At 36.5% G+C, this 27,065-nt stretch overlaps 1 protein-coding gene across 1 annotated transcript; it reads right to left on the bottom strand.

Annotated features, from left to right (window-relative positions):
- Nucleotides 1–5,902: 5,902 nt before the first annotated feature.
- LOC112160999 (AN1-type zinc finger protein 3) lies at nucleotides 5,903–20,196 on the bottom strand. The gene is made up of 6 exons (XM_024295948.2): nucleotides 19,811–20,196; nucleotides 13,315–13,355; nucleotides 12,077–12,262; nucleotides 10,769–10,834; nucleotides 9,585–9,788; nucleotides 5,903–7,253 (listed from the first exon to the last, which is right to left on the bottom strand). The coding sequence occupies exons 1-6, from the start codon at nucleotides 19,891–19,893 to the stop codon at nucleotides 7,099–7,101; spliced, it is 735 nt and encodes a 244-aa protein (XP_024151716.1). The 5' UTR covers nucleotides 19,894–20,196; the 3' UTR covers nucleotides 5,903–7,098.
- Between the last annotated feature and the right edge of the window lie 6,869 nt (nucleotides 20,197–27,065).

The raw sequence follows: 27,065 nt of genomic DNA, 5'->3' as shown, positions 1-27,065 counted from the left end.
GAAAAGGCTCAATCTTCTAACAGCACTTTGAAATTGAGAGCCTTTCATTTGGATGCTTGAGCAGTAATCTGACCACAAGTTCACAAGTGGCATATTTTAATTCAGCGCAACCTTTTGATGTGTCAAAAAGATGCGACCCATGAAGCATCACGGTGTCAGTCAAGTGTGTTGAGAGTTCTTAATGCAGACTCCGGTCATAAAGTCTTCAGCCACCACTGACACGGGGGACTGAGAGTTTTCAGAGTCCAGCACATAAATCTGGGCGGGAACTGCGGCTTTCAGAGACCTAACGGTACTTTCGCTTTATAAGTGAGTTAAGTTGTTGCTTCTTGTCATCCTTTTTAGGGGTTCCCTTTATTAGAGACATACATTTACCGGTGATTTTTCATTTAAGTCTCTTCCTCTCATTTTTGACCTTATTCGGTTGAAGTCAGCCAGCAGCTGAGAAGAAGTGTGCAGTCAGCTTCTTCCTTAAAGGTCATAAGAAAAAACCTCAGACAGGCAGTAATGACTATATTGGGATTGAATCTTCCACCACTGCCGTTAATTTCCTCTTAAACCTGACCAAATGTCAGTAGAAGGGCTGTTTGAAGCCCCCCGCAGAATACTGTCAATTTTTGGTGGCTGGTATGGTAATGGATGGTGCTGAAGACATTAGCTAAGATATGAAAAGGGATTGTGCCTCATATGTCTCATAGTGCAAAGTTACACTCAAAGAATGTCTAATTAGAAAGGGTCTCAGAGGGCAAAGAACCTCGCAAAGGTTCACAGTTTTAAAGAGATCCACAGTCAGACTAAACTTATGAGGAATTCTTCTTAGTCTTTAATTTCTTTGTCGAAGATATTCAAGCTACAGGAATGAAGCAAAACTGTGAAGATTTGTTTGTAGAACTAGTTAAATCAGATCTGAACAACCTCAACTACAGATTTGATTTTATCCAGTAACTTGTATGTGTGACACATCTCATAGAGCAATGTTAGCATTTCATGGAATATAAAAGAACTTTGTTTAATCTCACAATGAAAGAAATCACCCAATATTGAAACTGGTTTCAGTATAACCCAAAGACAACAGAAATACAAACATACAGTTCAGGGTTGTAGAGAAAAGGTGCTCCTTGTTTAGCATGGGTGCAGATGGGTTACAAGACTAAGGTTATGCCATTGGTGGCCATGTAATGTTGTGTCTTAACTGTGTATAATGTGTGGATACAAGGAAAAGATGCAACAATATGTACGATAAAAGAGTCAATGTTTCTTTTTCCTAAAAAAATTGTCACCTTTTTGGCAAACAGAGATCCTAATGTAGAGTTCCATTAGCTGTCACACTCCTAGGTGTGTGAATTTTGCTCCCTAACATTTGACCCATCCCTTGGGAGGGTGGTGGGCTACAGACACAGCTGCACTCAGGAACCATTTGGTGGCTTAACCCCCCCAATCAAACCTCTTAATGCTGAGTGTCAAGCAAGGAGGTACCAGGTCCTGGTTTTGGTACTGGCCTGGATTTGAACTGACAACCCTCTAGTCACAGTGCAGACACTCTACCACAGGGCCACTGAGCTGGTAAATTTCTGGTTTACTTCGGTTTACCAGACATCAGATAAGCCATCACACTTGTTAAAACTGAGTCAGACTTTCTAAGGAACCAAGTGTGAAACCAAACAGTCCAGTATGAAAGTGTACTTAGATTTTCTGTAATTCTCACCAAAAGTATGTCTGGTGTTCTCTGACTTTTAAGAATACTTGTGATCTACAGTGGTTTCAGTGGTGTAACAAAACCAATTGTAAAACTATTTTCACACCAGAGTTGTTGATGCACATTCAAGCAACCACTTCCAATGAAAAGTCTATATAAATGCGGGTATATGTTCATTTTGGGCTCCATTCATGTGTTTTTAACCCACGTTTTAAAGTCAGTTTACGGGCTCTGTTTACATAAAGCTAAGCAATTGAACACACATTAAAAGTTAAAACTAGCTACAAACTTGAAATAATCAGACTCATGTTTATTAGTGATGTGTCGGTAGTGTCCTTTTTAATTCACGAAAGTGCCAACCATTTTAAAATCGATCATGGAGGAGAAGCTAATAATTCCGGCTTGTTCTCAGCTGGAATTCTATGATAACAAGTCTTTCATATATCAAAATAAAGCTGTGAAAGAAAAACCCTGGGGCAAGATTGGTGATATTTGCACCAATTTCAACCTCTTCCAATTGTAAGTAGATAGGCTAGTATCAGGTAGCAATTGTCCAGTGTGAACACCATACTCTAAGCGCGCGTATGTTAGAACCTGTTCTCTTGAACGTGCATCACATGCCAGATGTGTACGTACCATAAAAGTTTGCAGGTTTGAAAACTTTCAGTCATCAGCTATCCGTGAAAAGGGAAGTAAAGCCAATTAACAAAGGTGGTGCCTCCTTTCTTAAAGTCTAAAAAAAGTGAGCTAACCTTTGTAAAGCAATGGCGTTCATGTAATTTCAAATAAATATATCCTTGACAGCCTTTTACTGTCAGTTTGGGACATGTGTTACATTATCTAATATTAGCTGTCTATGTCTGAACCATTATATGTGCATATTAAATGAGAGTCATCCTGTGAGCTTAAGAGGATGTAACACATCCGATGTAATTGCATACATGCTTTCACACTGCTGAGTGCTCATCAAATTTAATAAGACTAATAAGAGACCGTATAATGTTGTCATATAGGACCAGCACTTCCCAGAAAACAGTCTATAATGCAATTGACAACGAAAGTGATCCTGAGCTTAATTTTAACACGGCCCTCTCACTAGTCTATGCAAAGCACAAAGTCAGTCTTTAATTAAATTTTTTGGCTCAAATTGGTGCCTGCTCTCTGAAGTACAAACTGAAAAATGGGAGTGAGGGAAAGCAATTGAGGTTGAGAAATGAAGGTTCAGACAGAAAAGCCTGACATAAAGAATTTAACAAAGCAATATTCAATTGACAGATGGTGAACACAGAGATGGTAGGCAATCGAGGGAGAGAGAATGGCAGGCTTCCTTGTTTGTTAAGCTGTAAGGAGATTACTTAGCACCAACCACAACATCTTATCCCTGAAATCCCCCTCTAACACCAGACAGCCTCCTGCAAACACACATCTCATGCTTCTTGTTGCCATCCGGTCTTGGCGTGGTTCTTCAGTGAGAGTTTCAAAATATAATCAGCACAACACAATAGAGCGTTGATGCTGACAACCAAAACAAAAAGGGAGCTTCAAAAAATGGGTTTGGAGCCGACAAATACACATGTCCAAGAAATAAAATATTCCTTTTTAAGGTTTTTAATGTTGGCCTTTCCACCCAGTCCTAGATCGGGATTGAGCTCGACTTTCACGTCCAATGATGCCTCTTACAGTCCTTCTGGGAGGATACAGAGGCCAGACGAGAGATTTATTCTTTCTAGCACAGAATTCTGTTCTTCAGAGCAATGGCTATGCTTTACTGCAGCAAAACGTTTTGTAGATGACATGGCCTTAAATAACAGAATCCTGTAATGGCATGATCTATATGACTGAAAATCTTCACTGACATATTCATCCCCAGGTCAGCCAGGGTAAGAAGGCATGGTACCATTCACACCACCTCTTCTATAGTTTGGAAAAAATGCAAAAGAATCTCATTTCCAACAGTTGTAGTTGTGATCTTACCTGTTCGGTCATCAGTGGTTTAAGGAATTTGGATGAAATTGCCTCTACTTATGTCAGAACGTTCATTACTGCAGCCGGCTTTAACAGGCGTCATCAGGAGTCTATAGTTAAAAGCCTTCATTAACACACGTGTCCACACATGAGCGTGCACACAAACAAATTTGGCAAATGAGAGTGGCTTTTTAACAGCCCTCTGTGAGCAGTAAAAGCATACATTTATATCGCTGTAAAAACTAACAGGATGTTAAAAAATGCAAATGAACCAAGTCGTTCGAGAAACCCAACCCTCGTCTCGCACTCATTAAATATACATATAATGCCAACTGTACAATTTAATCCACTTTTTATTCTTACAAGTGTAAATGAAAAGTTAATTACTAACAGAACAAAATCATAAGATGAACGGTTACCATTCTTTACATGAGCAGATCAGCGGCTTTATTACTTAGTATATGTTAATTTGAAATTGTTTGAGGAAATATCATGTCAAAAACTGTAAAGAAAACAAAAAAGCATCCCCAAATAGATGATTGTAGAAGGAAAGTGGCTTAAGTTCAGTATTTAAGTGTTTGACTGATTTGCAATTGTATGTTTTGCCATTGCCACCAGTAGAAAAATAAAGAACTTAAATTACAAAAGCAGAGGATGAGTTGGGTGGGTATTTCATTCAACACCACCCAAGAAAACGTAACCATCAGAAAATGTTCATGTCAAGGTAAAAAGAGGGGGAATCCTGTTTACTGTTTCACACCAATAAATGTTCCTAAATAAATGGGATCATTCCCTCCACTTTTATATTGAAAGATCCGAATGTGTGGACGATGATCATAAGAAAATTTAACTCCAATTCAAAAATAGGAATTTCTGAAAAATGCTGACAGTATTTTGCACATTTTTTAAGCTATCAAAGTTGCTTAACGAGTTAAAAGTGCTACACTCAACTTGGCTATGACCATATGCAACAGGTCATCACAGAAAAATGGCTTCTTTGAATTGTGAACACTCGCTGCATCTGGTGTGTGGCTGCTATCAATGATGTGCACTGAAGTCTAATCGTCTTTCTGGGGTTTAAACTTTTTTTAGCCAGACCTTTCCACCTCTGATTCAAGAATTCAAATGTAACGTTAAGACTTGAATGGAAATCCAGAGAAATGAAAACGTCAATGATATAAAGGAGGTGAAGCATCGCACATCTGTTACAGGGCAAAAATTATTTGTATGCAATATTTGATGAAATACTCTCATATTTTTGTGATGGTGCTGGATGTAGAAGATATGGTACAAGCTAAAACAAAATACACAAAGGTTAAAAATCAAATTAACTTGTGAATTTTCAACTTTTTGTGAAGCCAAATCACAACTGGAGCACTTGTGTGACAGCCTGAAACTTTACCCATCATAATGGCAGTAAGTGGACTAGAAAAGTTCAATTTTTTTGTCTAATCCAGTTTATTCTTTCTCAGTTTAAGAAAAGAAAAAGTTGGAGAGAATTAAAATATAAAGCAAATGAAACAAAATAATATATAGTCTTTCACATTATTTTTTCCTTTTTTATAACCACATTACAACCAAAAATAACACTTATGTAATTCTAAAATGTGAAAGAGTTTAAACAAAGTTTTCTTTATGATACCCAAGATTCATTTATTATGTATTTTTCCTCCATTTTTTTTCACAATCCACCAGGAAACATTTTAATGGTTACCAGTTGCTGATTTTAATTTTAAGTACTCTGCTCACCACAGCCCTAATTTTTCAATCTAAAGCAAAACAACAAGAGGGAAGAAATAAGGCAGAGTGGGTACAAAATGTGGAAAACAAAGCAATCAATACATCAAAAGATGAAATAAAATGTACTGAAGAGAATGAAAGGAGAATGCACATGATCTCATCATGCTAGTTTCAAATCAAAACAATTTGTAAAGGATAGTCGTGTATTGGTAAAGAGAGTTAAAGCCAGACATGTTGCTTCAAGCCTGGAAAGAAGAATTAACTGCAGTGAAGGTCTAAAATAAACCTGAGACCTAAACTGCCATCCCAACCCAAAGTGGGACACTCTGTGTCAGCTAATACAGCTTCAGTCCACACACAGTGTGCAACAGTGTTTGATTTTACCTGTTTGTGCTCCGAGCAAAAACAACAGCTGAGCACAGAAAACAACACTAGTCACACTTGTGTGTTAGCAAAGGTATAATATCATGTAACGATGCAGAAATTCCAGGTCCAGTCATCTTTTTTTCTTTTTTTTTTTTTTACAAGCAGTTTAGTCCCCCCCGTGTCCTGTAAATGCCTCTTCCTGAAGGGCGTGTACATCCGGCACACAGAAACTCCACAGTTGTTGTTGAAAAAGACAATCGAGTTAGTGAGGAACTTCTTATGGTTTGTATGGAACAAAAAAACAAATCAGGGAATACAGAAACAACTCTAAACAAATGAAATTATCAGTCACTTCTTGACACTTAAGATCAGGTTATGCGTAATCCAAAAAAAAATAAAAATAAAACAAAACAGCCAGTTCTCTGTCCCGAACATGTCAGATGCCGTCCCATGCAGCAAGTTGTGAACAATATTTATACTTCGGATTCCCAATGCTTCCATCGTCCACAGTGGCACAAATCTTCACAACAATCTTAAAGCAAAGGGGTACATCGAGTCCTGTGGAGGAAAAAAACGGTGGTAGGAGAGTAAGGGCAGGCTGAACTTACCTGAGGCGGGTGATTAAAAGGTTCTTTTGTTTAGGATTTAGGATTACAGGTGGCGGATGGTCTGGGAGTAAGACATGACTTCGACTAAGGCTGGCTATGTGGCTAGCCTCAGAAAGTCTACACTTGGCGCAGAGAACAAAGCAGCTCTGGTCTGATTTTGAGGTAAAGAGCACAGTCTATAAACAGCGCCAAAGCCAAAGTGTACAAGAAGGATGACAGTTTTTTTTCTTCCCCCTCGTCCTCTTCATCGTTCTGCTTTTTTTAATCCTTTGCATGTCTGAGGTAAAGAGTACAGTCTGGCTTCCAAGACAATCATTTGTATAAAGCATTGCATTTCATCTCTTTATTCTCTCTTATTCCAGTCAAACTTGTGTCGTCAAGAGCTTACAAGACAGTGAAATCATATTTCCTTTGCTCTTGATTGTTCTGTCTGTATTGGATTTGTTTTTCTTTTTCCAAAAAAAAAAAAAAAGGCATCTGAGCTGCAGGGATATGATCAAGCCAGTGGGATCAACGAATAAACAAGATGCTGGTTACGACAGAATTTAAAAAGAACGATAAACATAATTCAAAGAGGAAAGCTGGAGGGCCGCATCTCTCCATCAAAAAAAAAAAAAGTTAATTGGTTTGAAAGACTAAGTGAGTAAAAAGAGCTAAATCATATCCCTGGCAGTGCTGAGACACCGGCTGAACACGGAGGTTTTCTCTGGGGGGGCTGGGAGCTCAGGAGCACTCCTCTCCAATGCGCTGGCAGGAGCGGCCCACCTTGCGGTCAAGCTTGACCATCTTGAGGACAGCCTCTTGACGCCCGCGACCCAGGTGGTCAAAGAGACAATCGTGTTGCTCTGGAAGACGATGGAGCATGCAGAAGACGTAACCTGGGGGGAGGACGGGGGGTTATGGGTGAATTAAACAATGAGTGATTAATTCACCAATTCTCCAAACAATTTACATCCAATGAAAGTAATACTACAAATGTAAAAATAAACCTTCAGACAACTTAAAACTACTATAAATCAACATTTCTCATATTCAAAAGTAGTTTTCTTTTTTTAAACAGTAAAGACATTCGACTTAATCATTTATTCTCCTTCATTAAATCAGCAGCAAACCTCAGTCCACTCATTATTATTATCTGTAATTGGACTTGAAACTGCGGGATACTGTTTTTTTTCACACCTTTATGATTTGAAATTATTTACAAATTAAATACTTAAAAAAAAAAACTTGTGGTCCTCAGTAACTGGTGGTTAAAGTCTCAGTTTGACATTTTGTTTTTTATGGAAGCAAAAACTGTGAAATTGTTACACATTAAATGTAAAGGGCAATGTTTCCTGATAATAAACCATAAATATGAAATTTATGAACTCTCATTCTGATAACATTATCTCAACATTTTACTGTTATCTAAACGGATTATTTAGAGGCAAATTTGTAATGAACTGTCCCTCTGTAGTATTGAAGTCCTAGAAAATGGCTTTTTTTTTGGCTAAAAACAGTATAATTATAGTTAAAAGACTTCCATGAACACTTAAAACACTAAGCAGAAATGTAAAATATACTATATATTTCTATGTGATGATGATTTTGTGTGGTTTTCTTCTTTCCACAAAGCCATGATCAGATAAATGTTATACTTGAACTATATCTTTGCTCACATAGTTCACAAAGCTGGAATAGTTTCACCCACAGGTTCATACTAGTCTGTACGTTTATAAATCTTGTTCCCGTCTGGCAAAAAAAAAAAAAAAAAAGAAATAAACTAACCAAATTCTTAAGTATTTATAGTATTTTCTTCAACAACAAAAAAAACAGCCCTCCTTTTTTATAACACTTTTAAGTGGTAAATGGATGACTCTCTGGAAGTCCTCATCTACACTTCCTTAAACTGCTGCTGAGCCTCATACTGGCAGAAGTTTAGAGAGTCTGGTAATTGCTGAACGGACATTATTCACAGAAATAGCCTAATTATTTACAGTAAAAAAGTTTTCACCATCTCTGTAACTGCAGCACATGCACCTTGCAAGAAGGAGCAAACAGCCTGCAACCAATATGAGATTTTAATGTCCTCGAACCACATCTCATTTTCACACTTTGGAATAAGGTCAGACGACCAGCAGCAATATTAACTTTGGTCGTGTAGCATAAGCTCGGGCACATTTACTGGCCAAAACTTGTAATTTTGAAGATCGAGCCACAGAGAAGACAAACAGCTGATGAGGGTCATTTATTTTCACAGTTTTAAAATAGGAAACTGGATGTGAACTAGAACCTGCAGTCATTTCTAATTATCGTTATTTAACGAAGGAGATGGTTAAGGCCCTAATTGCTGGGGTTCAACAGAAAGAAAGACTTCTATTTATTGTTTAGCACCAACACCAAAATGATAAAACTTGGAGGTCCCGTCACAGCAGATGACTTCAGAGTGTGACGACTCCAGATCAGTTTCTCTGCTGTGGCAAATCTATTCTGCCCCATTTGCAATCTGAAAAGCATTCATCCTTTTAACTCATTATCAGATCTTCTTGGATCACACTCAATGACACATTTTGCAGGATCATTACCAGAGTAACCCAAAATTACTGCAAGAGCTAGAAATCATGGTAATTGCAACCATTTCCTCTTCTGGTCTGTAAAAAGCATGTTTTCTTATTAAGCGCTACACTTATTAGGAAAGGGTAGCACATGAATTAAGAAGTGTCAAGTGGAAAAAAGAAGAAAAAAAAAAGGAAGTCAATTTCCAATTTAGGCTTTATAGCTTTGGTTTAAACAGACTGTTCTTTAAATAGTAGAAAGCTGTGACTTTATAAGTAGTTTAATTTATATGCAAACAAGTTGATTAGTAAGCCAACTGTGGATTTAAACTCTATTAGTGTTTGTGGTAATTGGCTAATGTTTTATGTGTCATGAGAAACACTCAAGCTTTGTGCAACGGTTCCCTCAAGGCTAACAAAAGCGCTTTAATCACAGACGTTCTTTGAACAAACAAACAAATGCTCAGGTAATGGAAGCATTCCTCATCATTGAGTTTAAAATTAGGTAATAAAACTGTGGCAACGTTAACACACGCATTTGGACATCTATGAGAACAATAAATAACCCCTTATTAACAAACATTTATGGTGTGTTTGCTGTTGCGTGAGAGGGCTTTTCTGCACGCATTTGCATCGTGGGTCATTTGAGTTGTGCAGAGTGAGTGCAGAGCGTACCACAACGGCAGGATCCCAGCTCTTGCTGTACCAGCTCCAGCTTGGTTTGGCAGCGATGGCAACGCTTGCGGCTCCGCTGTTTAGTGGTGCTGCGGGATGAGGATGAAGATGCCGACACGGATGATGATGAAGATTCTTCACCCTCTGAGACTTCAATCATTCTCGCTCGCTTTTCAGGTGATGCGTCATTTTCCGACTCTGAAGCTGAAAGCACATGAATGCAAACTGTAGTGACAAACTGACACAATTTGAGCTGTAGGACATTCATCTGAAACCTAATATTCTATTTTTAAAACTACATTGCGAAGTTAGAGATCTCAATCCTTCTGTTTTAACTAATTACCGGAGGGAAATCACAAATAAGTGCAGAAAAATTTTAATGGCAACTTAAAACAAGAGCTTTTTATTACAATATTAATACATTTGAAGTTAATTCGTCGGCTCAAAATTATTCAAAATATTTCACCAAAAGCCTTTTACTATTTCACAAAAGCACCAGCCGCAGAAAGAAAGGTTATGTTTTCCCACCAAATCCTTCTTCTGTTTGGTGCTAAACTTAAGGAAATAATAAACTCTTGTCATGACATTACATGACGTCCTGCATTGAGGACAGTAGGAGCCTGTAGCGAGCTTCCGCTAGGCGCATTTTCCTCATCAATCCTGCAGACTTTTTCCCTGGGCCGGCCAAAATGCAGATCAGCACTCAATAAATCTCTGAGAACTAGGACAAGCTGAGCTGTCAGACTCACCAACCCTCTTCTTGCTTCATTGATTTCCCTATGCATGGGAGCTTGTATTTGTGCAACCTTTCGCCAGGGAAAATCGTTTTTCCTTTTTTACCTCAAAGTTCTTATATCCATAAATCAGAGAGGCTTGATTAGATGTAACATGCATTTTTTAATATATTATTCATTTAATATTTTACCATTAAATAGGAGACAAGTGTTTTGATAAGATTATTAGCCGTCTTAAGTTTTTGTTTTTGTTATTGTCCATGTTTGAGGGTGTGATCCATAACATTTTTTCAATTTTGACATCATGTTTCAGCTGTATTCTGGCGCTCGTCCTATACTTAAAAAGTCCCAATGATGGATATTTTCTTCAGTTTTAGCTTTATAGAAAGCAATAATAAAAAATAAAAAAAAAACGAAGCAATTTAGGGTACTTGTAATCCTGAGACATACCTGACTCAAACGGACGTTTTGTGGGAGTAGAAAGTGAACCCAGGACTGTGTCTGAGGTGGATACTCCTGGAAAGGGGATCAAATATGTTAAATTAATAAAGGGAGAACAAAAATAAGGAACCAATACTAGAAAATGGCAAAAGAATGTACATTTTTTTTCCACTAAAGACATAATTACTTCTTAAAACAGATAAATAAAAGAACATAAACACGTGTGGAAATTAGCTTGTTTTGCTAAATGACCAAGAATTAAAAATCTTACAAAATGGGGAAGAATTAGAAATTTACATATTTGTCCACTTTAGAAAATAATCCAAACTACACCCTCTTTGTGTTGTCATCATTTCCCTAACAAATAAAATCTTTACACTTTAGTCATCACATGTTGATTAATTTAAATTGGTAGTTTAAGTCTTGTAAGCTGAGATCAACAAGTGGGTTTTATTTAAACATCAACACAATGTTATTCAATGGTTTATATTTTTTATAATGCATCAAAATATCTCCTTCTTTAGCAATATAAGCAAGTGTGTACGTCTTAGAAACATCTCAGGTCAATGTGCAGAAGCCTGTTCATGATCTGAGATCACAGGAGCTCAAATGTGTGACCAAGATTTGCACTATTCTCTGTTTAGCTTTTTTCTCTACACACTCCTAGTGTGTGTCTCAAACTAGTGGTGTGAGAACACGTGCAGCTCCCTCCCTGATTGTAATCAAATCATGGGATTGGACCAGGAGACAATTTAAATCTGTGCTGCGTTTGGTTCCAGCCCTCCTCACCTCTACCTGTCCCCCATATCGGCCCATTTTCTTGTGCGCTTGAGAAAAAAAAAGTGTGAGCCTTAGATTAGACACCTGAGAGTGATTCAAGGTAGGGCCAAGTAGTTTATGTAGTTTGATGATTCTAAATTATGAATTTGGTTGATTCTGTGTTTTATTTTTATTTTTTAATTGTTGAATTTTGACTAGTAAGGATTTCCAGATGTACCATCCTAATTTCTCCCTGTTTAGGATGTCCCAGCACAATTCTGGAATGACAACACTGTGTGTTGTAATAACAAAAGCCTTGACAGTCAAGGTTTCTTGTTCAAGCGTTTGTCCCTGAGTTAACAACTCCTCCCACTTTTCTCTGTGTACCACAAGAACAGTTTTCAACCCTCAGGTAACTCAAACGATAAGAGTTGTCATTCTTTTTCATTTCCTAGAATATATGCTAGAATCAAAGCAGCCCATTAAACGTTGGAGTGTGATCACTTGTCTCTCCGCAGATGCAAAGAAAGGAAGAATACCTGGATTAAACAGTCTTACCCTCTTGAATAGGAACAGATGTTGCTGCAGTGTCTCCTGGCAAAGGGTCTTCTGAAGTATTAGGCGTCGTCAGGGACTGACTTATAGTGCTGTTTGATTCGTTACAGAAGACGTCTGGTTGACTGCTGCTGGTACTAGAAGTGGCCTTTGGGATACAATCGTCATTTGGTTGCTTCTTTTGAGTGTCTGTAAGGAAGTGATAAGGTAGTGTTTCAGTGTGTCTGTAAGTACAGTACAATGATTTCTGGGATAAGAACAAACACTTTAATCTGGAGAAAAGGACAAAAGCTACATTTGCTTTTTTTTATCTGCCTTTCTTTTGAGGGTTCAAATGAGCTTGAGTCCAAACATTTTGACTTACTCCTTTCCACTACAACTCTAAATGTCTAAAATATATTTTTTGTTGGATAAATATGTTAAAGGCTGATTTTAAAGGGGTAATATGAGAAGTTTTCTTTCAATTTATTAATTTTGTATAGGATAACCTAATTGTGAAATGTGTGAAGGAGAAGGGATGCCTTCTTTGACAAAAAAGTCAGAATTAAAACGACTTTTGGTTCAGTGGCAGTTTGAAAAATCACAGGGGATTATTTTAAAGCTTGGGGAACAGGTTGGAACAGAAGAAACTGCCGTGTGATATAATGTAAAAGGTAAATAAAGTAAAGACTAAAGGGGATAGATCTGTGAGCCTTCAAAACTGTTTTTCTGGAGGTACCATTTCCAAATGTCATGTCAAAACAGATTTTGTTAGGCCAGCAAAAATTAAAGAATGGGAAATAAACATTGACTGGCTTTAAAAAAATAAATCAACTGATCAATTAAGAATGTATCTTTACTTAGAAAATCCAATTTGTTAAACCCGTGGATTGATTTTCTTTCAAAGCATTTTTACAGCGTTTTTTCAGTCAAAAAAAGCTGCATTTCTGTAATTGTTTTATATAATTAGTAAACATAAACATCCCACCTTTGCTCCAATAAAGTAAATAGCAAACAGTATTTTTTATAAACTGACAAAATTTATTTTAAAATGAAAATTTAACAAATCAATGTTTAATTCCATTGTGTTGAAATAGAAATCAAATCAATTGAGTATTTTAGCAGTGGCTCCCAGTTTTATAATATATATATATATATATATATATCTTGAATGCATGCAGAATCTAAAACAGGGGATAAAAAAAGGCGTAGTTGTTTGTTAGACATCAAACAGGTTGTTTATTTAAATGAAGAACAAATACCTGCAAAGCATTTTGAGCAGAGGTTCTTAGTTTTGCTTGACCTAAAGAGATTGGAGAAAAATGTGTTATACAGATTGACTTCATAAAAATTCAAGGTGGAAAATTAAATAAACAGGTTTTACACTATAAAATTAAAGTAAATGAAAAGACAATAATATGTGACTTTATTTTTGCTATACAATGTAGAAATACATATGTGGACAACATATACTATTCAGGTAAATAACAACATAGATTAAAAAAAGTATTTGATTATTGTTCAATATGTCCCACGGACTAATAATTTGGTCACTTGTGCTCAGATCATTTTATAAAGTAGATAATGAAGTTATAATGTGACACTACAGTTACCAGAATACAGTTAAAGTCGTCTAATTCATCTAATTTTCCTAAGACAAGTTTTATATTTATACTCATAAAGTAGCATTAATATGAAAAAACTTATCATACTGAGAAAACTAAAGTATTTTCAAAGATGTCTACTGATGGGGTAATGACTGCAATCTCCTCTCAAATTTACATCTAACCTTGAAATATGTAAATTACTGTAAATGTTTATACATAGATGACAGTTTGAATTGTTTTCTGTACGTAACTTTTGCTTCATTTAGACATTTTTTCAAGAGTTTGTTAAACTTTTAGTCTTGATTTACCCTTTTTTCGTAGCTAAAGCCTTACATTTCACTATTATGTATCCATTCAGGCAGTCTAACACACATTTTAATCCAGTAAAGCATTTTCTATGTACAAACATTGCCAGTGTTCAATTTAAATTCAATTTTTAATACATGAAATACAAAAATTGCCCCAAATCTTTGGCCATGTTTCTGCAGTTCTTAATTTTTCAACATAGTTTAGCAAACACTATTTAGTCAAGTGTAGTTTGCACGTTTTTAATTTATTTTTCCTGGTTTACAAAAGCAAACTTTAAGGTATCATTTCACCATTAGTTAATATCCTAACTGCTAAAGCAGTATTAAAACTACAAGTCCCTTAACGTTTCAATCATGGTCTACTAAATTCGTATTTTTTTAATACTGCATGGTTGTCATTATTGATTGTTTTAAAAATAGTCACGAGCTATCAGTACATCAGATAGCTCATGACACATGAAAATGTATTTTACCTTCTATGCAATCCATTGAAAGTAAAGGTAGCAATTCTTTGTCATTTTTTTCCGTCAAATTCAGAGTTTCTGTAACTGTCCTTTTACCCAACTTAACATACACAAGAACTGTTAAATAAAACTGTCATTTATATGTCACTAACCACTGAAGCCTTGCTAATTTTGGCCGAACAAATCTTTCACAACACACAACTGTAGCATTCCTCTAACAAGGCTCTTCTCATTTCCCCTCCAGCCCATGTCCTTACTATCTGTGCACTGAGCGTGACGGTCACTGCCATCAGTCACATTCAATTTACTTTGGGGGCTTTTTGCACACCTTTGTCCTTGTTTCTAAATGTAGGGTCAGCTTCAGTCAGCCTGTCTGTCAATCTGCTGGTGTGCAGTCTTGTGTATAAAAAGAACAGAAACAAGCATTGGAAACAATGAAAACCCGCCTGGCACACACGGAGAGGAACCAGGTGAAACAGGTCACATCCTGCTATCAACCTCACAAATCAGAACTAAATAACCTGCTGATTAATTAATGAAGTGAAGATGAAGAAAAAAATGCACAGGAAAAATAGCCTGTCCACAGCTGCTCACCTAAGTGAAGTCTAAACAGGGTAAAAATAACGCTTCATTACTGGCCCACCACTGTTACTAATGGGAATATCTAATTAGAACAGACAGGAGGATGAGCCTGGTCAACTTTAGTGTTGGTGACAGAGTGGAGCAGTGCATTGTTAAGTGTTCTGCAGAATCCATGTCCTGCTGGACAGAAGTGGCATATGTGATGAGAAACAGAACCGAAAGTTAACAAACATGGATTATGACAACTTCAAATATGAATAAAGAAGAAATCAAACAACTGTAAACCATATTAGGACTACTAATGAATTCAAACTCTTACATACATACATTTAAATTTTTTTTTTACTTTAAAATGTTGGGGATTTCTATGTATTTTAAAGAGTGTGCAAGAAGATGAAAGGATTATCTGTGTCATTTGTTTGTGTTAACAGCAAAAATTTAATAATTCTTAAAATTTTGTAATTGCAACTTACAGCATATTAACAGTTTACATAGGCACACCCCATTCCCTATAACTCACCACCCCCACACCCTTTGGCCAAAGGCCACTTTTGTACTTTTACATTATCTTGATTATCCCTTCAGCTCACGTGAGTACAGTGATTTTTTTTTAACAGATAGTAACTTGTATCTTAAAGTTGTTCATTACTGTTCAGACATTTATTTTAAAGTAAAGCCTGCTATTTTTTGGAATACAGAAGACAATTATGTCATGAAAGCTAGAATGTAATACGTGATCATCTATGTTTTAACAGAAAAAAAACATTAGGACTTAATAGACTGGAAGTTGCTCCAAAAGATGACCCATGATTTATGAGGTACACAAATCTTTTCCTGACATATTTGCCTTAAAAATATAGATTTGCAAATCAATCAACAGAAGGCAATTTGTCAAAAGAATGGCCTGATCCAGGGACCAGGCTGGGAAAGGTATATTTGAACTGCACAATTCATGAAAAGTCTTGTTTTGCAGTGTTTTACACAAAATTAAGATGTAGACAAAGGTTATCCACCATATTGTGTGATTTCCTCCTTGACCTTTAGCCCTTTGTATTTTGTCTGTTTGAGAGTTTAAATCTAGATTGACATCACACTAAATAACATAGATAACAGGGTTACTGACATGTGTATACTCCCAGTTAAATTGAAACACAAAGGATAAAACAGCTAGCCAAAATACGGTGTTCCTTTTTTAGCATCTTTTTAGACACAACGGCAACTCAAAACCACTACTCAGAACCCAAAGAAGCACAAATCACAAAAATGTGAGAGAATTGTTGTTTGTAAACTTGATTTGGTTGTGTGGTGTTATGAAGAAAGGTCACAACTCATGATAGTCAGAGGTCTAACATGACATTTATTTTCTTCCTGATCACTAAATTTGGACAAAACCACCTTAGAACAAACAAGCAACTTTAAAACTGATATTTCCAATCAAATTAAGTGATGTGAATGTTTTTAATACTTCCTGTTCATTTTAATAGGACTCTGCAGACAGCCCAAGCCTAAAAGCACCTGTTGTTCTTGTATTGAAAAAAGTAAAATACGTATCTTAAACGATAGTTTTTCTTGCTGCAATAACTTAAAAATAAAAAAAGGGTTGGGAAGTAATGCAAACTAAACTTTGTTTTAAACCATAAGGGGGATAAACATATATATTATCTAAACAGCAGGTAGATTTCTGATTATTTTATGAAAACCTTCAGAAAGAGAACTAAACCATGTCTCGAGCTAAAAATACAACCGTATTAGCAATGGCTTACCCAAGTTCCAATGTGGGTTTCAACCATTTTTCCTATTGGTTGAAAACTTACAATTTTAACCTATTTGAGTTTTTACAAACAGCAAACAATGCAACTATCCAATACAGGTAATATTATGCAGATTTTCAAATTTGTTTATGTTTTTTGTATCTTTGTATTGAACAACTATACAAAGATTTATTCTACTTTTTTCCTCTAGTCAAAGCTCAACTTAGAACCAATGCAAATCAAACATCCTAAAGATGCCCATCAGTTCTCTTTACTGATATTAGTCTTATTTAGGGGTGTAACAATTAATTGATGAAACAATTTTTGGTCCTGAGATCCAACCAGATTTATCTGTCGGAGGCAAGTTGTTAATCAAATCAAACTATACCATAACATGACCATACAATGTGTAATAATATTCTAATCAATGTTCCATTTGTATTATTTTAATGTGGAAAAACAACAGTAACTTTATGAAACTAAAATCTGAATGAATTTGCCACTAATTCTTGTTTACTTGTTTGTAACATATTTAATTTACATGAGATTATCTTGCAAGAAATACAAAGAATCTGGAAAACTTCACCTGCACTGTTCAGTCCCCAGATTTTTATTTCAAAGACAAGCATGTTGAATGTTTGGGTAAAGATGTCCTGGATCAATTTTAGTGAATCAGTGAATCGGATCATTCGAAATAAACAAATATCGACTACGAATTGTATTTGCAACCACAACTCCATCCACAGTATTTGTTTCTAATAAACTGACACATTACAGCTCGGACTCTGTTGAATATTACAATTTACTTTAACAGTTTAATTAAACATATAACAGCCTTTGGTCCACAGCTTCCCAAAAGACCGTCAGCACGCACATTTCAAAATAGCTTTTAATAAACCAATAAGGTAAACGTTAATGCGAGCACAAGCTTAACACTTAGCTGATTAAGACTCTTCCTCCACATGTGAACAACAGGTGGTATAGGTGTTATTATTGACAGCGTCACTGACACAATTTGATTATCATCAATATCTGATCAAATTTCAATCATCTTTCTAAAAAACTTGAACAAAAAAAGGTTTATTTTTTCTTTTAATTTGGTAAATAAAAAAACATTATGGTTTAGATTAAAACCTCCCTGTACCTTTAATAAAATTTGTGTGAAAGTAAACTTAAATGTCAATATGGAGGATGCATTCAAATTTAAGGTATCCTGATATAAGTTGAGAAAAATGTATTCTAAAATAAAACATTGTTTTCTACTACATATAAAATTACACCAATATGTACCCAACACTCGTTTAATCCTTTTTTCTATTCGGAGCTTTATGAACTTTTAAGATGAATTTGTATGGGCATTATGTTACATCCTGACACATAAAACTTAAAAACATATTCAAATTGCATATAGAGCTAAAGAAATACAGATTATTGCATTTTTTGTGTAGTTAAGGGTGTGTATTTTAAAAGCACAAAATGACCACTTTATACAAAGAGAAAGGAGACATAGAGAAAGGAGACATGTTCAAATAATAAAATAATAAGACATTTGTAGGGGGTTACTGATATGCTTCTAAGCAGCCAACACCAATAATATGGTTGTTACATATTATTAATATTACATTTTGTTACAGTTAGCCACAGCTGGTGATTATTATTATTATTTTTTATCTATTTGTCTCAGGTCTAAATGACATGTGAAATTAGCTCCATGTACGCACACAGTGGTACATGTAAAATGGGATCAAAGCACAGCCCCTCACAAGTTAGATGAAAAATATCAATCACAAATCTGCTTTTACATCTAAGCTATTTTGGAAAAAAGAAAAGACGTGTAATCAACTTTTATTTTTTCCATAAAAGACGTATGTAAATAACTATCCTTCCTTTGCATTTATGGCAACAAAATGTAACCGATTGTATTTGTAATTCAGTAAAACGTGATATTCTGGAGTAAAGTGTCAATAATACTTTATAGCATTAAGCATCATACTGATTAAATGTGTTCAAGGCGTCACCTATAAACTGATGCATTCCTAACATTTTTTAGAAAAAAAATATTCTTATGATGTCTAACTACACCAAAAATCATATCAAACAATGTGGACAACGTAAGCTAATAAGAGGCTAATATATGTGATGTTAATATTAATGATAATCAAATGAAAGATTAAAAAAACATCATAAATCATGATAACATGATAAATAATTAATATAAAGATATGTATATAGTATATTATTCCACATAGTTTATCTACAGTGGTAGCTTAAAAGTGACTTTATATTAATTGAATTATTTAATGCAACACAATGTCTGTTTTCAAACATATTTTATAATTCTAACTAGCCATAACCCCTCAACAATACTTAAAGTGGCTTATATGTTGGTATAAAATTGAAGGAGTTTGAATGTGGCCATTTTTTTTCTGTTTATCATAGTTTTTGCTACGTCACGATGTTTTATTTACATTGTAAAACAAGACATAATGTCATGAAATGCCAATCACCACAGGCTAAGACATTATACGTCATCGAGTATAAAAGGCACAATATGTGATCTTATAAAGAATGACTACTTTTCGAAATTGAGGATTAATTACAGAGCCAATGTTAAACGATCGTGTTTTTAGTTAGTAAGTGGTAAACTTTTGTTTCAACAGCTACATTTCGACGCTCCAGTCGAGTTTAGGGTCTATCAGCCGATCAGATGGTTAGCTCCAACCAGCCATTTAACTTTTGAACGCGGCGCTTTAGCTATTTTCTTGTTTACTAACGAAACCATTCTTGTGCCATTGTGTGTTCACCTTATCTTCCACGTCTACCTTTTTGTGCTCCTTCACATGACAAGGTTACCTAGGCCAGCCTAGGCCAGCTGGTGTGAGCTAACAGCTAATGCTACAAAACAATGGGAACGGGTACTGACAAGAAAAGCAGCTCATCCCTGTCCTGTTTCAGTGGCTAATGCTAATGGCTATTAACTCAGCTAACTCCTGACAGAGAAAGAAAGTATTTAAATAGTAGACTTTCGACACAAATATCGGCTTACCCCCAAAAACCACATGGGCAACGAGGGGGTAAAACGTTGACGTTGCCCGGTGGCTTGCTGCCTTCACTCCCGGTGTCCCCCATTTCGGTCAGCCGTGACAAGCTTTCCGTGTAGCAGGTGAATCCGTGGATGGAGTAAAGGCCTCGTATTTGCGTATAGAGTCCCTCGCTTTGACAAGTAACTCGATGATACTCTAACTAGAAAAATACACAGACTTCCAACTCAATATGAACAAATTGGAGACATAAATAAACGCGAAACTAAAACAGCCGAAGTCGGCTTTCGAACCGTCAAAGCCGACGACGGAGAGGGCCACCGGGCACACTGGGCCGATCAGCTGGAGTGCGGAGCGAACCACTGGCAGACAGGGGACGTTTGTGGAGAGGATCAGAAAACAACACAGAATAACGTGTTTTTGTTAACTCTAATAACTTTGAAAAATATATATTCAAGCAATTTACCACTGTAAAATATGAAATACTGCCTGGACACTGTAAATACTTAAAAAAAAAACTAGCATAAAGGAGAAGTTGTCATGGTATGGTCCACACTAAACGACTTGCATTAAGAAAACAATCGAGTACTGACAGCACACATTTTCATTGCATGTGTCATTTGCGTTGGAAAGCGTTGCCATTTATTTGAAAATCTACTCAAAATAGAGACAGTTTTTAATTTATAATAAATAATGTGTGCCATTTCTCATTTGAAAATGCAAATTTGACCAGGTTATTCCAATTTCAAGCTGGTTGGACTAATGTTGGAAGATAACAACAAAATTGCCACCAATTATTGCATTTATTCAACTTTTTTGCCTTGAAGAAACTTGCAGAAAATGAGAAAACACTGAATATATATGACATATACAAACAAACCCACAATCAAGAGTTAAGACGGGGGGCATCGATGCCCAACCACTGTATTCTTAAATAATTGCAAATAAAATACTGAAGTAGAATCTTTTAATAAACAAATTTAAATAAAATTTCTTACTTCTTCTGATTTTAAAATAGAGGGTGCAGTTTTAAAAACAATTTAGTCACATGGCACATTCAGAGCAATATATTCGTCCATGTGTCCAACATATTAGGTGAGATTAAAATAGCTGGGACATGTTTAGCAGTAACCGCAAATATTTTTATTATTTTGTTAATATCATATAAGAACACTTGAAAATAAGGTCTGTTAAATGTTGATGTCTACAGTTTATATTTTTTCCTCATGTGGTATATTTCATCTAGGTCTGATCAGTGAAAACTTTCACTTATTTTTGCCATATCACATTTTCTGTGTCAGCTGTGCAACAGACGTGACCGTAATCCTGCAGAATACTAACCTAATTCAAAAAAGCTCAGAGATTTACCTTCAAATAACTCCAAAATAAGAACCAAATGTACCCATTCTAAGAACCAAATGTACCCATTCTAAAACACTCTTATGTTTGCATGATCCTTAGAAGTATGTTTTTGAGTTCTTTGAAATCAGTATTTGTAGCAATAAACCAGACTTTATGTTAAAAGAAAGAAAAAAAAAAAAAAAAGCCTGTCGCTGTAGATGACATGAAGGATTGATGTGGGGAGATGTATGCAGGTGCAAATATGTGCAGAGCTCCTGGCATGCAAAAAGTTTTTAAATGCCACACCACAACTGTGTGCACAAAAGTTTTGTTTGCTCTCTGGATCACCGAACATGCATGCAAATGCTTTCAAGGGTGTGTGTACAGTAAACTTTTACATCGGTGTAAAATTAAGACAATCGTTGTTGTCGGAAAAAAAAAAAACTAGTATAGAATTAATACTTGGACAGAACATTTTATATACATAAAAAAATCCTAAAATCCTAAAGTTACTTTTCAGTCCATATTATTTTAACAAAATTTTTTAATGATATTTTCCCTCCAAACAGCTCGGCTTCTGCAGCACAATTCACAGACTGATAGCAATATAATGAAATCATTATCTGAATAACTCCCTGAAGAGCCATAATGTTTTGGCCGTTGTTATCTCACCACATATCGTCTAACAATCTGAAACTTAATTAGAGCCCGATTTATTGTTCTGCTGCATGTCACCAGATTAAAGTAGCAAAACAAAAGAAATGTATCCATGTGACTGCTTATTTAATTTACCTGGAGCACAACTGTTAACCGATCAGCTTTGTAATGTATCTACAAACATTGGTATATGTGCATGATTCCCTGTTTGCTTGATTGATCTGACCGCTGCACAAAATAGATTTTTATTTGCACAAATAATGGTTTATTTTGGAAAATGTATTGATAAGAAAGAATCCAATTTGCCTCCTAGAGCAAATATCTGCATCCTTCCTCAACTTTTGAGTTTTTTTCAAAATCCTAAAAATCTTCTCCAGAATTAAATTTTAGAAATGCATACCATCTGGTGACAATGAAAAGAGATAAAGACCAGATGGCATTTAGCATCCCTCTAGGACATCCGATGATGCCATTTGGTCTAGCCAATGCTCCAGAAGTTTCCCATTGTCATATTAATGATGTTATGAGAGATGTCCTGGACATATTTGTCTTTTGTGTATATCTTAAGTACATTATCATTGGCAGTAATGAAGGACAACACGTGGCACACATCAAAAAATGTTTAAAGAATAAACTGTCATTGCAAAAAAATAAATTTTTACTCTATTTTCCCTCTAAATTCTACTAAATCATAATATATCTTTTTATGAGCAAATCCTCCCTCTGACCACCCTCTAGTCATCTATAGTCTACTCCAGCTTCCAATGTTTTATACTAGTCCTTGTCTTTCATAACTATTCGATTCATTTATAACTGCATTTCTATGCATTTTTTTATTAAATTTGTGCTGAATCGAGCAGATTAAAAATAATTATGTTTAAAAAAGCTCTCAATTGTGACATAGCAAGTAAAAAAGTTTCCCACTTACAGACAACTAGATCTATTAACAGTTTCCTTTTTCTAAGCTTCCATCTGGGTCAAACTGCATGGCTGCATAGCTTAGATATTGCTAGTCATTTTTATTGCACTGCTATTGTTAGCTTGGGGTTGAAAGGGGCTGTAAGCTAATTTTGTGCCAACTGTCCCACCCACAACAAAAAGGTGAATTTTTGATGAACTACTGCAGCCATGCAGAAAATATGGCTTAAAAACTGAAACAAGTTTTTGAAATTTTACCTACAAAGGATATAACATTAGTTAAAATGCCACTAGGAACAATTTTACAATAGAAAAAAATATAGTTGGAGTGGGACTTTAGGCGGGCCCCAACTATCCTTGCCACAGATAATGGGCACCTGTTGCTTCTTATTGCTAGCCAAAGCCTGTTAAGCCCAACGCCGACTTGTCATCATGAAATAGCTTGTGTGTCAACTGTTTCTTTGCTTGTTGTTCTTATTCAGACCTTTTAAAAGATGGGGTGTCCCACTGTGTATTTACTGTTCAGTTGAACCTGGGTCTTCTTAAAAACTTCATATGCACCTCTTGTTTATTTCTGTAAGTGGTTAGTGGGATTCTATTTGGTTGAATATTTTTTCTTCCCATCATTCAATTACACTAGATGTCAAAGTCAAGGCTCGAGGGCTGGATACAGCCCTCTGGGTGATTACATCCTGCCCTCCAGATCCTGTTATATTTTTGTTATTCACGGCCTGAAGTTATCCTGCGCTGGTAACATATTACAACACATTCTCAATCCCAAGTTTTGACCCTCCGCGTCAAAAATTGACATTTTGGGTGCTGGCTGTTCCAATTAAATCAAGGCTCCCCAATGTCCTGGCTGCAAACCGGTACCGTATGCTGGTCAGTTCAGGTTCCAGATGTGGTACCTGTTCTAGATGCGGTACCAGTTCCAGACACAAACCAGGCGAGGGTTAGGGTACCGATACCCGCCACGTCTCGAGGTTCGGTCTGCATTAAGTTACATTTTTAAAGTTTTAAAATTTCCGTTTGAGTGTGTTAAATACATTCTTATCCCGTTCAACCCGTGACTTAAGGTGTGTTTTGGATTGTGGCCCCTATGCGACTGAGTTTGACTTGAATTACACCATTTTATATTCATTTCTGCTACTGATCTCCTCTTTTTTGGCATTTGAATTCAATGTTTAGATTAGCATCTTCTTTCGGAAGAAATAAGATACCAGAAATCAAGTTTAAAATGTGCAACAAAAGCCAGGACCAAACAGGAACTTTAAGCCAGAACATCATAGCACATCTTTTATTTGTAATCACCAGAAAATTACTAGCTCTTGTTGCCATTGAAGTGTGAACATATGTTATGATGTGAAACAGGAAACAGTTTCTGGTTGTTTTCAACTTATTTCAGCAGCAGCAGCACGCTGGAGGTTGAGGCATTTATCCTCCACTAACACTATGATGTCACTTTTTTTGGGTTTGTCGGATGATAGTGGTGTTCCTCTGGAAATCAACTTCTTCATGGTGGTGTTTATTCCTCTATGAAAAGTTTCATTGCATTCTGTTATTTGTCTTTAAATAACTTTTTTTTAAAGCAGTTCTATACTTGAGAGCCTGGAGCTTTTCCCTTAGAGCAGAAGCTACCAAGATGGAGCTTCTGTCTGCAGGGAAAGAAAAGTGGGCCCTGTGTAAAGTGAAGATAGATAGCTGATTGTTCATTAGCTAGTTGGGCACAGAGAAGGGTTCACCACAGAGGATTGCAGAATCAGTTTTTCTTTGTTTCACTGTAGTGTGAACACAATGCTGGCAATCTTATTAGTTGTGCTCAGTCACAATCAAAGCAAACACTTCTTTCTGTTGACATTTTTGTGCTCTGAGACACTGGATTTGTGATGTGAGGTATGGTTCCCAATACACAGATATTGAGATTTGAAAACACGACCATTGCCAGCCCCATCTTTGGCCCCACTGTGGAAAAGTGGTTGTTGCTTCTCTCCACAGCCTGAGTCCAGCCCGAGGCTTCAGCATCCTCAAGAGGCTTGTAGAACACCACTTCAAAGACAAATCCCCTCTCTTCTTATTCTGTATACCCCCTCACCCCTTCCCTGCATTAAACACAAGAACTTAAGGAATTAATTCGATATGGGATCAAACATGCATTAGAAAATGCGGCGCACAGAGCAAACCCATGGTGGTGCTGATACCACGTGTGGAAGTGGTAGTTCATTTCAGACGCAGAATGACAGAATAAATTGGCAGTCTCTTGACCTTGCTCGCTTTCTGTGAGAGATATATTTGGAGATACTTTGCCAGTTTTGCTCTTCACACAGAGGGACAGCACCGCCGTCGTGAAACAATGCACGGAAAATTGTCCTTGATACATGACTGCTTTTTGAAGGTCCTCTCTTTGAAGGTTTGAGACACAAAGGCACTTTTCTGATTCATTCTCAGTTCAAGGATTCAGTGACATTACAATGGGGGTTAAAGCACCTTTGAAGAAAATATAATATAGCTTTGCTATGATATATGAGCCAATGGCTGTATAAGATTCCAGAGCTTTTTAAGGACTATTGTATTTTTTATAAATAAATACATGAAAATACAGTCAAATATTGATTATTCCACAACAGTTTTGATAGTTCTTTTTTTTTCATTAGCTTGGTCTTTTTCAGGAATTGTTGTTGTGGAAGACAAAAGCAAAAAAGAAAAGAAACTTAAAGAAAACTAACCCAAATGTCACCTAAAATTAAAGAAAACTGAGATGTGAAGCATTAAAATTGGGACCAAGCAGTAGAAAAGAAGCTATTAATCAATCCATCCATCCATCTTCTTCTCCTCGTCTGGGACAGGGTTGTGGGGGCAGCAGTCAGAGCAAAGATGATCAGACTTTCCTTTCTCTGGCCACTTCCTCCAGCTCCTGAGGTGTTCCTAAGTCACCCGAGAGGCGTGGTCTCTCTAGCGTGTCCTGGGTCTTTCCCGAGACTTCCACCAAGTGTGATATGCCCGGAACACCTCCCCAAGGTGGCGTCCAGGAGGCATGGAGACTAAAGACCTGAGCCACCTCAACTGGCTTCTTTTAATATGGAGGAGCAGTGGCTCTACTCCGAGCTCTCTCTGGGTGACAGAGCCGACTCTGTCTCTAAGAGAGCGCCCAGCAACTCTACGCAGGAAACTCATTTTGGTCGTTTGTATTTGGAACCTTGTTCTTTCAGTCATGACTCAGAGTTCAGAGTATTTGAATAAAGACTGATCTGTAAATTAAGGGCCTTGCTTTGGTATTTAGCTCTCTCTTCGCTGGTCTGGCACAGCACGTTCAAGTCAATTTAAAGGTGAATAAATGCATGTTTCGGGCTTCCATGTTCAAAACTCTGGCATTCACTTGTCGCTACACACATATTTAAGACTGTTTTCGGGCTCTAATGTGTGTCCATTAAATGCACGTTGAAAGTTAAACCAGGTCAAACTTTGACTATTCAAGGACTCAGGTTTGATAGTGACATATGGATTGCTTCCCTTTAACTTTAAAATCATGGAAGTGCCAACAGTTTGAAAATGTATTATGGAGGACAAATGAATAATGCCAGTTTAACTGCAGATTTGCACCACTTCAACATTTTGCATCAATCCTTTTCCAACTGTAGGTACATATGCTGGTATTGAGTAGCGACAGTCCCCCAAGAAGCACCAAAAAGAAACACCAAACACTTGATGAACACCAAGAACGCCTCGTATATACATAGCATAACATTGACGATTTCATGCTCCAATTGTCCCACTTGTGAACAAGACCTCGAGATACAGTACAGACCAAAGGTTTGGACTCACCTTCTCATTCAATGGGTTTCTTTATTTCCATGAGTATTTACACTTTATTTTCTCACTGAAGGCTGTATAAGGGCTCTTTGACCAAGAAGTAGAGTGATGGAGTGCTGCGGCAGATGACCCGGCCTTCACAGTAAGCTGGACTGGAGAGTGAAGGCAAATGGGCTAGAGCAAAGGGTGGCTATTTTGAAGACACTAGAAAATCAAGCAGTATTTCAGTTATTTCACCTTTTTTTTGTTTAGGCACGTAACTCCACGTGTGTTCATTCATAGATCTGATGCTTCAGTGAGAATCTACAATGAAAATCATAATGAAAAAATAAAAATACATTAAATAAGAAGGTGTGTCCAAACTTGTGGCCTGTAGTGTACTTAAACTCCTCGAGCATGCCACTCACCCAGAGGACAAACTCCGTGACCCCAAAAGGGACTAAGAAGAAGAAAAAATAAATAAAAATACAAGAAGGATCTATCCGTCCTTCCTGCACTGGCTCATGGAGGTTAGCGATTCCACCTTAAATCAGTTTT

The sequence above is a fragment of the Oryzias melastigma genome, linkage group LG3, assembly GCF_002922805.2.
Source record: "Oryzias melastigma strain HK-1 linkage group LG3, ASM292280v2, whole genome shotgun sequence".
NCBI classification, from domain to species: domain Eukaryota; kingdom Metazoa; phylum Chordata; class Actinopteri; order Beloniformes; family Adrianichthyidae; genus Oryzias; species Oryzias melastigma.
The sequence above is the reverse complement of the archived record's forward strand: the minus strand, read 5'-3'. Positions and strand labels throughout refer to the sequence as shown.

Bases quoted from the DNA above. Each gene is read 5' to 3' on its own strand.
- LOC112160999 (XM_024295948.2), bottom strand. From the start codon at position 19,893: ATGGGGGACACCGGGAGTGAAGGCAGCAAGCCACCGGGCAACGTCAAC. The intron at 13,356-19,810 runs GTAAGCCGATAT...CAATCTCTTTAG, and splicing joins TGCCCATGTGGTTTTTGGGG to GTCAAGCAAAACTAAGAACC. The intron at 12,263-13,314 runs GTATTTGTTCTT...ACTTCCTTACAG, and splicing joins CTGCTCAAAATGCTTTGCAG to ACACTCAAAAGAAGCAACCA.